The sequence below is a fragment of the Lycium ferocissimum genome, chromosome 1 (assembly GCF_029784015.1).
Source record: "Lycium ferocissimum isolate CSIRO_LF1 chromosome 1, AGI_CSIRO_Lferr_CH_V1, whole genome shotgun sequence".
NCBI classification, from domain to species: Eukaryota; Viridiplantae; Streptophyta; class Magnoliopsida; order Solanales; family Solanaceae; genus Lycium; species Lycium ferocissimum.
Window position 1 is genome coordinate 67,625,506 of NC_081342.1, and position 16,626 is coordinate 67,642,131.

At 39.7% G+C, this 16,626-nt stretch overlaps 1 protein-coding gene across 1 annotated transcript; it reads right to left on the reverse strand.

The window, feature by feature from the left end:
• Positions 1 to 6,742: 6,742 nt before the first annotated feature.
• On the reverse strand, positions 6,743 to 8,215 carry LOC132066889 (uncharacterized). Its single transcript, XM_059460085.1, has 2 exons — positions 7,402 to 8,215; positions 6,743 to 6,777 (listed from the first exon to the last, which is right to left on the reverse strand). Exons 1-2 carry the CDS (start codon positions 8,213 to 8,215, stop codon positions 6,743 to 6,745), a joined length of 849 nt encoding a protein of 282 aa, XP_059316068.1.
• Positions 8,216 to 16,626: the final 8,411 nt, after the last annotated feature.

Here is a 16,626-nt window from a genome sequence, read left to right on the forward strand (position 1 = left end):
GCTCACCATTTACCCCGAGCGGGTTCAACATGGAGTCTATATTAGTATGCAGTTTATGGTAGTCCGGGGCCAAAACTACATGTTTTAGAGGTTTCATAGACGTACATTAGTTCACGTCTTTCTGTTTGTCCATGAATTTTCAATGAGATAATTTCAAGACTTTATTCCGCAAATTATATTTTCATGATTTATTTAAATAGCATCATATAGATATATTGTTTTGATGCCCATAACAAGCAAGCCATGAGGTTCGCTCGGACACACGCAAGCAAGGCCCGAGTGCCGTGTTACGCCCGGGCCATGGTTCGGGGCGTGACACTTTCCACTGGAGCTTACATGGCAGTCCAACATGTAAGAAACCAGATAATTCACTTACTCGTTTATTACACCTAACCCATAATTTAATTAAAGGGCAAAATGAAATTATCCATCATTTCTCGCTTAACTCTCATAGCTTCAAAACATAACCCTAAAAATCTCTAGTAAGATTTAGATCAAACCAATCATAGATTAACAAATCCATTTTCAGATTTTTTTTTTAATTTTTTTATTTTTTTTATTTTTTAATAATAAAGTCCACTAGGCATTTTGGTGCCTAGGGCTAATTTTATAAATTTTTCTGAAAGCAAATCCAAAGATCCTTACAAATGTAGCCAAAAGCTAATAAAGAATGCAAGAATTAAACTAATGACCAAATTAAGCCTTATAGTTGACTTAAATTGGTACTACCAATTACTATACTATAAATGTGATAAAAACTAGAACTCTGAGAAAAAATAATGAGCTAATGATAAAATCCTGCAAGTATAATTTTCCTTTTCTGCATTGCTGAATTTCTGAAATTCTGATCCATAAGTATAATGTAGCTTTGTTGACTTTCCATGATTGTCCATGTGCAATTGCTTCCTTTGCAATTATTATGCAAGTACGAAAGATCAGTACACTTTCCAAAAGTTATCAACCCCCCAGTGGAATGAACACTAAGTCTTAATACCACCACTGTGAGAATGACAACAAATAGATTAGGCAAGACCTTATGTTGTTGTGCAGGTTCCATGCAAACCTGCATATAATCCTCTGAAGAACAATTTGTGCAAAAACCAGTCTGCTTAGCCTAGTTCAGATGTTGCATTTTTGCACAGTTGACACACAATTTTGCACCATAGAAATGATACAACTTTGTATATCTACTGAACACTACAAAAATCCCATATCACTTCCTAACGAGAAAGGATCAATGGGAAACAATAACCAGCAGTTGAACCCTTTTAACATGTGATCAACTTGGGTAAAAGTCTGAAACAAAGTCCAAACTTGAGTCAGCAACACTTCATTTCAGATGCTTGTATTGCTTCTTGCATGAACACATGCAAAAAGGAACACATAGTTAGGGAAAATCACCATCATGCCCTTCTCCCCAAGGATTTGGACATGATGGCATAGAATTCTCTTCATCACACCAGCAGTCCTAATCAGCCCAATGTGTATCAAATCATTTCCTAGTACTGGATCATTGATAATACACAGATCATATTTCTCCTTGTAATCTATGCTGTCACCTCTTGTCCTGATCCATTCTTACAGCAAATTGCTAGAAAAAGCTGCTGCAATCATCAGAAGTCCAAGCCTTAAGCACAGCAGATGCCTAGTGCATTGGCTAAATACACAGCAACACCTAATTCTGTAGCTGCTGTACATAGCCAGCGCATTTTTTATGCAAGATTTCCACTTCTGTGCCAAATCACTGACACTGCAAGAGTCTGCTTCTTTATTCTATGCAAAACTTTGCAGCAACCAATTTCTCATTTCCTGTGACTATACAAGCTGCCTCAATTCCTAATAAGAAACTGTTCCAACACCATCTTCCACAAGGCACAAACCACTCACCATCTATTGTCACCTTTTCAGTAGGCTGAAACCACCAGGTTCTCCACCCAAACAGTTGTAAATGATTTCCATCAATATGCATCTTCCCACCAAGCTTTTCCACCAATAAACCATATTTTCCATTTTGCCCCTGATCATGAAAAAATCAGCCTTGATAGTCCAAACCATCAGGTTCTCCACACAATACATTTGTAAATAATTATATCCATCATTATGCATCATCCCAGCAGACTTTTTCCACCAAAAAAACCATATTTCCCATTTTGCCCCTCATCATGAAGAAATCAGCCTTGAAGCATGCATACATCTGAATAATATCAATGAGAGCCCTAAACCACCACCTCCACCCTTTAGAATTATTAACCTCAGTACACACACCAGTAACAAGACATGTAGCATAGTTTTTTTCATCAGCTGTTATCAGAATAACCTGCAAAAGGCCAAAATTACCCCTGCTACCTTTAAACTTGACAAGAGTCCTCCACCTTCCATATATAGTCTTTATCTCAGCAGAATGAGTACCTAGTACTAATACCACACACTGAGACAATGACAATGTACAGATAAAATTATTGCCCCCTCCCATTAGAATTCTTCTTTGTTCTTTTTCCACCTAAAAAATATATCACCATGCTCTCCTTCATAAGAATTTGAGTATGATGATAACTACTCCTCCACTTTAAAGCTCCAGAAATCATCAATATCTCTTTTGAGTTCTAATTCTCAAATAGGGACACTGCAACTTGTCACTATTGAGATTCTTCCTTCCCATTGGATCTAGTTCTGCAAATGAATTCACTATCACCTCCTCATGATCAAGGGCATAATTAGCCAAATGGTCAGCTAATTGATTACCCTCTCTCATAATATGCATCACCTGGACATCAGCATTATCAATAATCTCCCAAATCTCTTCTACAGCAAAGGTTATATTCCAGGGGGGTTTCCACTGCCTATCCAAAATGTTTTTCAATAAGAGTGAATCAGTCTCTAATATGAAAGTGTACACATGTTGAGATAGACAGTATCTTGCAGCTTCAAGAAGTGCCATAGCCTCACTTTCAGTATTTGTACTATCCTCCATTTCCTTTGCCCTTGCATGCACCAAATCTCCTTTAGAATCTCTCACACAGAATGCAAATGAGCTTCTCCCAGGATTCCCCCTAGTAGCACCATCAGTGTTACACTTCAAGCATTCATCCGGAGGTAAGTTCCACCAAACCTTAGTAACTTGTAACTTTGGAGTATAATTCTCTAATATTCTCAGAATTTCAGACCACCTATGAGGCACTGTTTGAATACCTGGTTTCCTCAACTTTACCAAATGCTGAATATTGGTAGAGGCTTGATATATGACCCTGCTGATGGAAACCTTGTTCCTATGCTTATCCCCATTCCTCTTCTTCCATAATTCCCAGACTATAATAGAAGGAATAGCATAAAAAATAGGTTTCATTCTAGGCAGCACATCAGCAGACCACCACTTCACAATCACTTGATGCAAATGCATCCCTTCTATATTGATACCAGCAGCAGCACAGAAATAAGACCATGTTCTCTGAGCAGTTTCACATCTTAGAAAAATGTGAGGTACAGTTTCTTCCTTAGGTGATGCACAACAAGAACACATAGATGGCATATGATATCCCCAACTCCTGATCACATCATCCAATGGCACTTTGAAATGCCACACCCTCCACATCAAAAATGATATTTTAAATGGCAACCCTTTCACCCATATCTTCTTGTAAACATCCCTTTTTTCTCCTTTTCTTCTGATATACTCCCATGCAGACTTGACAGTAAAATCTGTAAGAGAATGTTTTCCTTGAATAATCTGTTCCCTTGAATGGGTTGATATACATGATTTACAACATAATTGTAGGCTACAAATTAGGAACTAATTTGACTAAATATTTCTAACATATGCTAACCTAAAATAGAAGATTACAAAATATATTATACTAAATAATTACATAATCTAACACACCCCCGCAGTCGAAGCGGGAGGTTTACGAACTGTTAGACTGTCGCGAAAATCATCAAATAGTACGCGCGGAAGACCTTTGGTGAAGATGTCGAATCCGATAACGGGACGGAACATGTAGGACACGAACTTCGCCACGTCTAACCTTTTCACGAACAAAGTGAATGTCCATTTCGATATGCTTGGTACGTTGATGTTGTACCGGATTTCCGGACAAGTAAATGGCACTCACATTATCACAATAGACCAAAGTTGCTTGACGAATAGGACAATTGAGTTCAAGCAACAGATTACGAATCCAACAAGACTCAGAGACAACATTAGCAACCCCTCTGTATTCTGCTTCAAAGACTTGACTTAGATAGAGTAGGTTGGCGCTTGGAAGACCAAGAAATCAAGTTATCCCCAAGATAGACACAATAACCCGATGTGGAACGTCGAGTGTCTGGACATCCTCCCCAATCAGCATCTGTATATGATAGTAGTGACTGTAGAGAGGATTTGTATAAATGTGTGCCAAAGTCAATCGTACCTCGAATGTAACGCAAAATGCGTTTTAATGCTTCCATATGCTGGACTTTGGGGTCATGCATAAACAAGCAAACTTGTTGGACGGCGTATGATATGTCAGGCCGAGTGAATGTCAAGTATTGCAAAGCACCTGCCAGACGACGATACTTCGTAGGATCCTCATACGGGGCGCTTGAAGAAGCGCTGAGTTTGCCTTTTGAGTCAACTGGAGTGGGGCAAGGCTTACACTGTGACATGCCAGCCCTGTCAAGAATATCCTCTGCATAAGAACTCTGAGACATAAAGAGACTATTGTTGTCCCGTGAGACAGCAATCCCCAAAAAATAGCTCAACGGACCCAAGTCTTTCATTGCAAATTCCGTAGCTAACTTGGACATGATACCGAGTCTGAGAGAGTCTGAAGATGCAGTTAGAATAATATCATCCACATATAACGAAATGTAAGCAATATCTTTCCCACGACAAAATGTGAAGAGAGAGTTGTCAGATGTACTATGCGAGAAACCAATGGTTGCCACATATTCAGGAAAACGCTGATACCAAGCCCGTGGTGCCTGCTTCAAACCATAAAGAGACTTACGCAAGAGACAAACATGATCAGGACGAGCTGGATCCCTAATCCCAAAGGTTGATACATATAGACGGCCTCATTCAAATTGCCATGTAAGAAAGCATTCTTTACATCAAGGCGGTGAATGGGCCAAGAGCGAGATAAAGCAATAGTAAGAACCACACGGATAGTTGCGGCCGACCACCGGACCGAACGTCTCGTCACAATCAACACCTTCCCGTCGAGACCGCCATCACCTACAAGACGGGCTTTATGCCTCTCAAAAGAACCATCAGATTTCTTTTTATGCCGAAAAATCCATAAAGACCGAATAATATTAGCATTTGGAGGACGAGGGACCAACTCCCAAGTCTTACTATCAATAAGAGCATTATATTCATCTTGCATAGCATTTTTCCAATTCGGGTCATTAAGGGCACCAACGGGATTCCGAGGAATGGGGGAGATGGAATTGGTGGTGACACTTAAGGCTTGATTATGGTACTTTAAGTTCGGCTTAAAAATCCCATGTTGACTTCGTGTAGTCATGCGATGAACGGGTGAGGGGCTGGCGGGGGGGGGGGGGGGGGCGCCGTGGTGGGGCGACGCGGGAGAGGGAAGGGCGCGGCGGGGACCGGCTTGGGGTGCGGGGACGGAGAGGTGGGCTGCAGGCGGCCGACGATGAAGGAGAGGAGGTGGGGGAGATCGGGTGATGGGTTGCACGAGAGGGAGGGGCTGGGTCGGGAAGCAAAGGCTGGTCATGCAACAATTGGATTCTCAATGGGGAATTATCATCATCCAAAAAATCATATGATGTAGGAGATGGAGTATTTAGTTGTGAAAATGGAAAGGAATTTTCATCAAACCACACATGCCGGGCTATGATTATTTTTCGGCTCGATAAGTCATAGCATTTGTACCCTCGATGGTTGGAAGGGTATCCTAGGAAGACACATGGAGTGGACCTAGATTGCAGCTTATGAATTTGTGTGGAGGGAAAGAGAGGAAAGCATAGACAGCCAAAGACTCGGAGATGAGAGTAGGATGGATTCTTTTGATAAAGAATGTGAGTGGGTGTCTTATACGCTAAGAGTTTAGTAGGGAGAATATTGTGTAGGTACGTTGCCATGGCCAAGGCGTGATGCCAATAGGAGGGGGGCATAGATACATAGGCAAGGAGTGTACGAACAATATTATTGATCGATTTAATTTTCCGTTCCGCCTTACCATTTTGGGGGGAAGTGTGGGGACAAGAAAAGCGGAAAAGCATCCCGTTTTGTTCACAAAATTTATGAAAAGGACCATTATCAAATTCACACCCGTTGTCACATTGAAAAGTTTTGATTTCTTTTTCAAACTGAGTGCGAATGAAAATCTGGAACGACAAGAAGATATTATAAACCTGGGACTTTGTTTTGATGGGAAAAGTCCAAAGAAAATTTGTGTAATCGTCAAGAAATAAAACATAATATCTGTGACTTGAAGAGCTAAGAACAGGTGCAGTCCATACATCACTGTGAACAATGTCAAAGGGCATAGTAGTAGTTGAAAGAGAGTCATAAAAAGGCATTTTAATTAATTTCCCCAAAGGACAAGAATGACAAACATTGTTTCGAGCTTTATTACATTCAATCAAATTACGACTACGTAAAGAACTAAGAATTACATCCCCCGGATGACCCAAACGAGAGTGCCAAATATGAGGAGAGATGACGGTAAAAGCAGATGGTGCGGAAGACAAAATGGCTCGATAATTTTTGGAGAATGGATAAAGATCACCCGAACTCTCACATCTCATGAGTTTGCTCCCCGTCCGTAAATCCTTCACATAAAAACCAAAGGGATCAAATTCAACAGAAACCATATTATCGGTAGTAAATTTACGAACAGAAATAAGGTTTTTGATGAGTTTAGGTGCATGTAAGACATTTTTCAGTTTTAAAGAGGGATTTACTTGAAAGGTAGCATGACCATAACCACGAATTGGAATCATGCTACCATTACCAACAACAATGCCATTATTTTTGCTCAATTGATAATAAGACGAGAGAGTACCTTGGGAGTTGGTCATATGAGATGTGGCTCCGGTGTCCATGTACCAATTCTTGTCATCGGGCGGATTCAACGACATTGTGTGCATAGCTTGATCAATAACTGTGGGCGCATACCCGCCATGTGATGACGAGGCTGACGAGTAGAACTACTGTGGAGGATGAGGACCAAGAACTCCCTGCTGCGAGGGAGCTGGACGCGGCCGCCGCGCCCACGGGCCGCCGCCACCCGGCCCGTGGGGTAGGGGCACGGTGGGGTGGCCCACGGTTGTGGCCCCCAAGTCGCCCCCATGGTGGATAATACCACGACGGGCGGTGGAGTCCCCGCTGGCTGCTTCTTTGCTGCCGGCCGGTGGGCGCGGCCGCCGCCCCGCCGCTGCTTTGTCCGCTGCCACCGCGGTTGTTGCGGTTGCCGCCGCTGCGACCACGGTTATTTTTCTTTCCACGATTCTGCGAAGTTCCACGATTGTTGAAGTTATTTTCAGAATTATTGGGCTGTCCATTGCCTGAGAAATTCTGAGGATGAACATTGTGGGAAACAAGAGCAGCAGGCGAGCCGGCGTCGTGAATGGCGTCCTCGGCATGGCTATCTTCCTCAAGCTCAAGCATCGACCGGACAACGTCAAAAGACGGGAGAGGAGTACGGTGCTGCACCGTCGTGCGAAAAGTTTTATATTCCTCCGACAACCCTCGCGAAGGCGAAGCACAAGTCGTTCGTCGGAAACTTTGTGACCGATGTTGGCAAGGTTGTCTGCAAGAACTTTCGATGGTGCAGTATGCTTTCACATTCGGAAAATCCACCAATTTGGTGTTGGTGAACTTTGCATCAAGAGCGAGAGCCCTAGCCGATTTATTGTCCTGAAAAAGATGAACAAGGCGGTCCCAAGCCTCGGCTGCGGTGTCCTCTTGATGAATGATCGTGTTGAGAAGATCATTCGATATCGTACCATATATCCATTGCCGAACAATGTCATCCAGCCGTTCCCATAGGGCCTTAGCAGCAAGTTTTTCGGCTGCAGTGGCCGGTGGTGGCACGGTGGGGGAGGCAGGAGGTAGGATGTGGTCGATCACCAAGTTGGCACGACAATGGAGCTTGAAGAGGGTAGCCCGAGTATTGTATTGGCTTCCTTCGTAGTCAAGCACAATAGGAATGCATGACTTGATATTGGTGACGGTAGTCGCAGGGTGCAACTTGGAGGTGTCAGCCATGGAGAAGAGGAAGGAGAATAGCCGAAGGAGAGGAAAACGAAAAGAAGGAGGGGGGGGGGGGGGTCGGCGGCCAAGGGGTGGGTCGGCGGCTTAGGGGTAGGGTTTTAGGATGCTAGGGTTTTGAGGAGAACCTAGTCTGATACCATGTAAGAGAATGTTTTCCTTGAATAATCTGTTCCCTTGAATGGGTTGATATACATGATTTACAACATAATTGTAGGCTACAAATTAGGAACTAATTTGACTAAATATTTCTAACATATGCTAACCTAAAATAGAAGATTACAAAATATATTATACTAAATAATAACATAATCTAACACTCCCTTAGTTTCAAGCATCCACCAAGGCTTATCTAATTCATCCCCTCTGGCAGGTGGTTGAAAATCATTCAATATATAATCAGCAAGTTCTTCAGGTAAATTATTTCTGATAGCAGGCTCATGCCACTTACCTTCTGTCACTATATCAAAAACATTATTAATTTCCTCATTGCAATAAAAATCAGCATGTGTAAGGTAGAGAAGGCCTAAAGCAGTCCAGTTATCAAACCAAAACAGAGCAGACCCCATTCTAAGCTGCCACCATATCTGATGATCAATCAAATCTCTTGCTTGAAACATTTTCCTCCATATATGTGAACCTTGTTTCCATGGTACCAAAATAGGATTGTTCTTCTTCAAATACTTGTTGCGCATGAATGCACTCCACAATGATGGCTTGGTTCTAAAATTCCACCATAACTTAGCAAACAATGCCATGGACATGTCACTAAGCGATCTGAAACCCAACCCACCTTCATCACAATGCAAGCAAACAGTATCCCATCCTGCCCAATGTTTATTCCTCTCACCAATTGTGTTGCTTCAATAAAACTGAGCAAATATTTTATGTAGCTTCTTTATCACAAAGGAAGGTGGATCAACAACCCAAAATCAAGTGCATTGGCATAGCCTTAACACATGTTTCAATAAAATGGCCCTTCCACCAAATGACAACAGCTTCCCTTTCCATCCCTAAAGCCTGTTCCTCACCTTAGGAATGAGCTCTGAGTAAAATGACATCTTACTTCTTGCATAATAAATAGGACAACCCAAATATATCAAAGGGAATTCCTTCCTTGCAATGCCCGTAACTCTTTCTACCTTTTGAAACTCCTCCTCATCCACTCTATCATGCAAATAAATTGAACTTTTAGCCTTGTTTATCAATTGACCAGAAGCTTGTTCCTATTCAGTCAAAACATTCATGATAAAACCCAGGGATATCTCACAAGCTGAAGAGAATATGATGGTATCATCTGCATAAGCTAAGTGAGTAATTTTTGGACTCCACTTTGGCAAGCCAAATCCAATAAACCACAAATTGTTATGCAATGCATTTAAACCCCTAGACAAAGACACCTGCGAAGAAGAATAAACAAAGTAGGTGACAATGGATCCCCTTTCTTGACACCCCTCGTAGAGTAAAAGAATCCATGTGGCTGACCATTAATAAGTACAGAATACCAGTTATTACCAACAATTTCATAAATCAAGCTGATAAACTGCTCACAGAAACCCATTTTCCTCAGAACATTTGTAAGAAAGATCCATGACAACCTATCATAGGCCTTTGTCATATCCAATTTCATCACAACATTAGGAACAATAGCATTGGCATTCTTCTTGCCTTTATTTATTCTGAGTCTGATATCAGTGATTATTTCTTGAGTCAATAAGATGTTCTCCACAATGCTTCTACCCCTTACAAATCCTGCTTGATTCTGTGAAATCAAATCAGGCAACAAATGCACCATCCTCTCATGCACTACTCTGGAAAACACCTTGTTCACAAAGTTACTCAAACTAATAGGCCTCATGTCACTAAAAGTCTGAACATCTTTCTTCTTTGGCAACAACACAAGATTAGTATGAGTAATGTACCTTGGCAATTCAAAACCTCTGAAGAAGTCCCAAACCATGTTGAAAATATCATCACCAACAATATCCCAGCATGTTTGGAAAAACAGGCCTGTAAAACCATCAGGACCACCTGCACTTGCACTATTTAAACCAAAAACAGCCTGTTTCACCTCTTCTTTAGTAGGAACTGCAACAAGTTCTTGATTCTGCTCATTACTAATCATGGAAGGAACATGTTTCAAGATGTCAAACTGTTTAGGAACCACAGTTTCATGAAATTGTGCTTGAAAAAATTCAACAGCCTCCTTTGCAATCTCCTCCTCATTGTCAAGCCATTGCCCTTGAGAATTCTGTATTCTTTTCAACTGCAGCATTTTTCTTCTGCCCTTCACATGAGCATGGAAGAATTTGGAATTCTTGTCACCATCTTGAAACCAAGACATTCCAGCTTTTTGCTTCCAAAATTCCTCCTCCAAATGCAATACTCTAGTAAGATCAGCTTGCACTTTCATAAGTTTCTCCCTGTTGGCATAAGAGGGATTTGACTCAAAAAATGCTTCATGAGCTTTAACAACTTCCTCTAAATTAGTGATCTGCTGAAAAATATCACCATAAGTGGACCTGCTCCATTGGGATAAGACCTGTTTCATTTTCTTCAGGTTCACACTGAAAGTCATGAAAGGATTAGCCTGCACATCTGTTTCCCAGTTTGCCTTCACAACTTCCAGAAATGTATCATGTTTAGTCCAAAAGTTAAGAAATTTAAAGGATTTCTTGAACTGTTGGACTTGTTGCTTGGATTCTACCAACAAAGGAGAATGATCTGAGCCAAGCTTGATCAAATGAGTGATTTCCAGGCCTAGAAACAACTGCTGAAACTCAAAATTACCCAAGCACCTATCAAGCCTCTTGAATACACAGTCATCCGCCCCTCTCCCATTCCACTATGTAAAAATACTTCCCTTGTACCCCAAATCAGTAAGATTACATGTTTGAATACAATGCCTGAAATCTTCAACTTCATTCAGAGATACTGGTAAGCCACCATATTTCTCATCCGCATCAGTGATGACATTAAAATCACCACCTACTAGCCAAGGACCGGTCATGTCTGAAGCCAAATTATACAGAGAATCCCACAATTCAATTCTCTCTATCCTATCACACTTAGCAGAAACTAATGTGACAACCATCTCTATGTCAAGATCCCAATCGAATAACTTCAGAGTTAGCTGTTGAGCACTATCTATCAAAACAATGACTTCATATTCCTCATCCACAAATGCCCAAATCTTACCAGAAACATTGCACAAAGCAGTCTCTAATCCCAACCTCCTCCTATAAGATTCTAACTTATAGGCTTGTTGAAAGGGTTCCATCAAACCTATAAGAAGGAACTTATATCTACTATGCATTGTCAGAAGCCTTTTAAAAGTTTTTTTAGTATTTACTGATCTAATATTCCAAATAAGTGCATTCATCATCACTGTGATTGGGATTTACATGCAGTTCTCCTTGTGTGTACCCCCGTAACTTGAGATACATTATTTTCTTTTGCATGTTTCCTCCTCTTGCCTACTACTTTTTCAATCTGCTTTGGGGATAAATCCCCATCTTTGGCTGCATTCAGGAAATTTTGTGCAGTAGATTCCTCATCCATATCATTTTTGGTTTCACCTGCTACTTTTATTTGTAAATTATTAGCAACTTGAGACTCTTTTTGCCCTTCTGAATTGGATACCTGCTGCTGATTTTTTAAAGCACTCTGCACCAGCTGATTCTGCTTCTTTGTATTTGAAGTAGATTCAGGCTGAAGAACCTGCTTCTTCTGCTGTTGAATACTATTATGTCCTCCTGCCTTAGAAACACTAGCAAGTTTCTTATTACCACTCTTGTGATCCTGCAGTGCACCAGATAAAGGTGGTGCCACTATATTATTTTGCTGCTGCTTCACTACATTTGCAAGATTCATATCTACTTCTTGGCCTGATTGGATCTCGGCACCCCTCCTTGGAGTCATGGAACTTACAGAGGTATCAACTTTCTGCTATTTTTCTTTTGCCCTTTTCTCATCATCCATATTAACTTCTTGGCTACTTGCATTCACAACTTCCATATTTTTCCCTGAAGACTTACCAGCACTATGCTCGTGCATGCTATCAGAAATATGAACCATGGTACCCTCATATACCTTACTACCAACTTCAAGCTGCAGCTTCTCTTGAGCTGCATTAACTGCAGCTTTCTTGGTACCAGCTTCTTCCTCTTCTGAAACTTTAGTAAACATGGCCTGCACTTCTTGAGATGATGTTATTGAATTAGGAGATTGTTCACCCTTATCTCTTATTATCTCACCCACCTCACCATCATCTTCCACTTGTTCACTCCACAACTTCCTCTCACCACTAATATTAGTGGAAGGAACTTCACCACAAGCCTTATTAGTAGTAACTACTACCTCCGCTGGATTGTGAAAGGCATTTTGTACCCATTGCTTTGTTTTTGTAGGGGATTGCCTCTTCTTATTAGGAGTGAAGACTTTGGCATTCACATTTAACTGCTTCTCACAACCATTAATAGGCACCTGTTCTGAATTTCCACCAGATGGTACAGAAACCAGTTGTTTCTCTGATGCCTCAACAGTGGTAGTAGTTGCATTGACTATTCCATCAACTTGTGCAACAAGTGCTGCAACCTTCTGCTTATCTGCCTTCTTATTAACTACCTCAAAAACCTCTGCTTGGTCATCTTCAACCCCACCTAAAGCATCAAACTTATTGGCAACATGTACGGTATTCGAATTAGCAGTAACAGGTTATTTTCTAGCATTCTTGTCACCATTCCTTAACTGCTGGTGCAGCCAACTGCTGCTGTGTATTTCCATGATCATTCACTTGCTTCTTACCCTTGTTATTTTGCCATTTGTATAAGTCCTTCACATTGCCAATCACCTTTCCACTCTCCAACACCCTAATAACATGATTTCTATATCTATAATTTGCTTGCTTAGATCTTGACTGCCATGTATGGTTTTTGGTTTTCCCAGGATCCTGCACATTATTTGTAACTGCAGGCTACTTTCCTTTGTCCTCTGCAATAGGAATTTCCTCCTCCTCACAAACACCCTCATCATCATTATCCTTTACAGGCAATAAGTCTGGATGAAGTTTCCAACATGTTTCTTCATCATGGCCTTGTAAATAGCACTCTCCACTATACTTTGGCATGAAATCATATTGTATTTTCACCCAAGTAGTCTTAACTTCTCCATTAGTGTTATTAATAGCTTGAATAGCCACACGCTTAGGATGTTGCTTCAACAAATCAACCTCCACTTTGCCCCGAGCACAACTAGGTCTCGTCTTGTTTTTGGTAGCCAAATCCAATGTTAATGGCTTTCCTACTGCCGAAGCCATTTAAAACAGTTGGGACTGACCAAAATAATTTGGCGCTAGAGTTGGGAATGAAATCCAAGCAATTGCAATGCTCGTTTCTTTCTCCGGATCAAACCATGGGTTCCATTTGAGTGTTCTCATGGGATGACTCCATTGTGCTTCTTTAATCCAAAATACAGGTTTGGACATTAGAGTCACGTAGTCTTCAAACAACTTGCACCTAATCAAAATGTGTCTGTTACATAAAAACCCAATGATAGCATCTGATTTGAGTTTGCATTGCTTAGCAAGATTATTACGTAAAAATTGCATGTCAGGTAAACCATACGTAAATTTTCCAATAATAGCATATTGGAGCTTTTCCTCAAAATCATACTATTAATTTCATCCATGCTGTATTGGATTGTAGGTTCCCCATGAATATAAATTATTGGCTTCAATGGAACTTGAGGAGCAGTGATCGTTTCACCACTGTTGGAACTAGAGGCAGCCTGTGTCATTGCATTTAAGGTCGCAGGCAGTAGTAATTTTGAATAATCCAGAGGTGGGTTGGGTTGGGGGATGGAGGTGACCTCAGTGGGAGGATCACTGGTGGCCGGCGAGGCCATGGGCAGCCGAAACAGTACTGTTGCCGGTAGGGTTTCAAATCCCCATGAGGGTTATGGGTTTATTCTACAACCACTTTAACATTTTTTTTCAAGTTTTTAAGAACTCTTCCAAGGAGCTTTTTTTTTTTTTTATTTTTATTTTTTTTTTTTTATAGGTTAAGTCTTCAATGCTAATCCTCAAACCAAGAAATCAGTTGTTAAGGCTCAATTCCTAGCTTCAATCGCAATACCCAAGCAATTTTAAGTAACATACAATTAAATCTCTTCAAATTTGACACCAAATTTTTGCATTTAAAGAAACCAACAACAACTAAAATTTGTCACCAACAAGCTTTCAAATCAGCAACTATTTTCGAGTTTCAGCCAGTGTTTTAAAAGGCGAGGGCGTAAGGCAAGACGTAAGCCCCGAGGCACGGGGCGTAAGCCTCATGGGACTTTAATTTTTAGTATTTCATAAAAGGGTATAATTATAATAAATACTTTTAAATAGGTAAAATAGCGTAAAAATTTGAAGAAAACTATAAATATATAATCTATCCCCACAAAAAAACTAATTAGAATAATCTATTATACGCTACTTACAAGCACAAGTGACTGCTCGTTACTTTTTTGAGATAGTAGAAGACAAGATAAATAAGTGGAAAAGAACATATATTAGGTATTCTAGCAATAAAAAAAGGTCGTGACTTTTAAATTTAATTTTTTGGTTCCTTTTTTAAATATTTGAGTAATTACTAGTTGACTTTTGAGAATTTGGGCATTATATTGACTACTTACTGGGAGTATGTCTTTTGAGACTTTCGCCTCGAACCATCACCCCGAGGCATTTTTGATACGCCCTGCCTCGAGGCTCGCCCCAAAAACGCCTTTTAAAACACTGGTTTCAACACACAAAGAATGGCTTCACAAGTTTTTCAACAACAATCAACATTTGGAATTAAATTTATGGCCTCAGATTTGTTGACCCCAAAACCCAAACGATGAACTCGATCTTTCAACACACAACTACAACTTCAAACAAACTTCAACACACTTCAAAATTGGAGTTTCAGAGTCTGCACAACAATTCAACTAGCAATGGAGCGGAAGAACTATTTTGGGTGTTTTTTAATTTCCTGACTCCTTTTTGTGATTAGGGTTCAACAAGGAAGAACAAAGCATCGATTTAAAAGGAGGGGATTTTTGCCATGTTGGACTGCCATGTCAACTCTGGTGGCAAGGCTAGCGTTTTAAGGGCATTTGTGGTCTAAAGCATAGACGTCAAGGGTAGTATTATCTGCATTAAGAATGTATGTATAAAAGCATGTATGTATGTGCATCCATGCGTGTGTGTATATTTAAAGTTTCACTTCTCTCTTATTCTATTTTTTAGATAGGTAAGGGAGTTTTGATTGTCATCAATGGAATATTTTTTAAATTATAATTTAAAATTCATTTACATAAATAGATAGATAATCGTTTAGGAATTTGTTGTAAATCTACGTCTAGTTTTATTAATTATTTTCTTTATCACCCCATTGATATATGCTTATAAAGTCAATCTTCATTGTTTTCGCTTGTGTACATAGATATTAGAGTTTTGATTATTATTAATAACGTTAATTTTTTTTCATGTGTTTCATTATAGAACGTTAGTTGTTTATAGACACAGTTAGTATTTCTCTCTTTTCTTGTTTCATCTAGAAAATATATTTATTTATTATAGGTAAATTCATTACATATATTTTAAAAAAGAATCATTAAAAAAAAGAATCATGATTTTAAAGAATTATAAAGCCCCTTGTGTGTACACTTCTTCCACGTGGGGAAGGAAAGGAGTTGAAACCCATTCCTTAGTTCAAAATTTTCCATTATTCGAAAGAAAAAAGAGGCAAAGGTTGACAATTTAACAGTACAATAGGCATTTAAAGAAAGCATTTGACATATAAATGGAAGAATGTCTATTTTTTAAAGTTAAAGGGAGAGCTTGATTTTAGAGCAAAGTTGATGGGTATAAGTAAATTTCGCCCGTAAAACATGATGTAAAACGTTACTCAGAAATATGTTTATTCTAATTCAAAAATTTCCAAAAGACGCTAGATTGTATGGGTATTGTTAATTGTTTTAAATAATGGAATATTTAGGCTGAAAGTTCTCTTTTTTGTCGCAACACCAAATTATACTGCCATAATCCTACAACAAAGGTGGTAGGGATGTTGTTAATGATCCTAGGGCAGCATGTACAGTCCAACACTAGAGAAGTTTTGTTTCTTATCATACTGTAATACACTAGAGAAGTTTTGTTTCTTATCATACTGTAATACTTTCAGTTTAGTAATAAAATTTATTTACCAAAAAAAAAAAAAATCGAAAAAATTATTAGATGTGACACAAGCTTACATAGTTCACTATGGATAAATTAGGAACTTCTATTTTTGGCACCACTTAGTGATTGGAAAACAAATACATAATGTGAGCTTCCTCATGAACTCAAGCACTTGCGCTTGTGATATAGATGAAATTCA

Coding starts and splice junctions, on each gene's coding strand:
- LOC132066889 (XM_059460085.1), bottom strand. CDS start 8,215: ATGGCTGACACCTCCAAGTTGCACCCTGCGACTACCGTCACCAATATC. Junction 6,778..7,401: donor CGGCAACCGCAACAACCGCG/GTGGCAGCGGAC, acceptor TTTTATGTGAAG/GATTTACGGACGGGGAGCAA.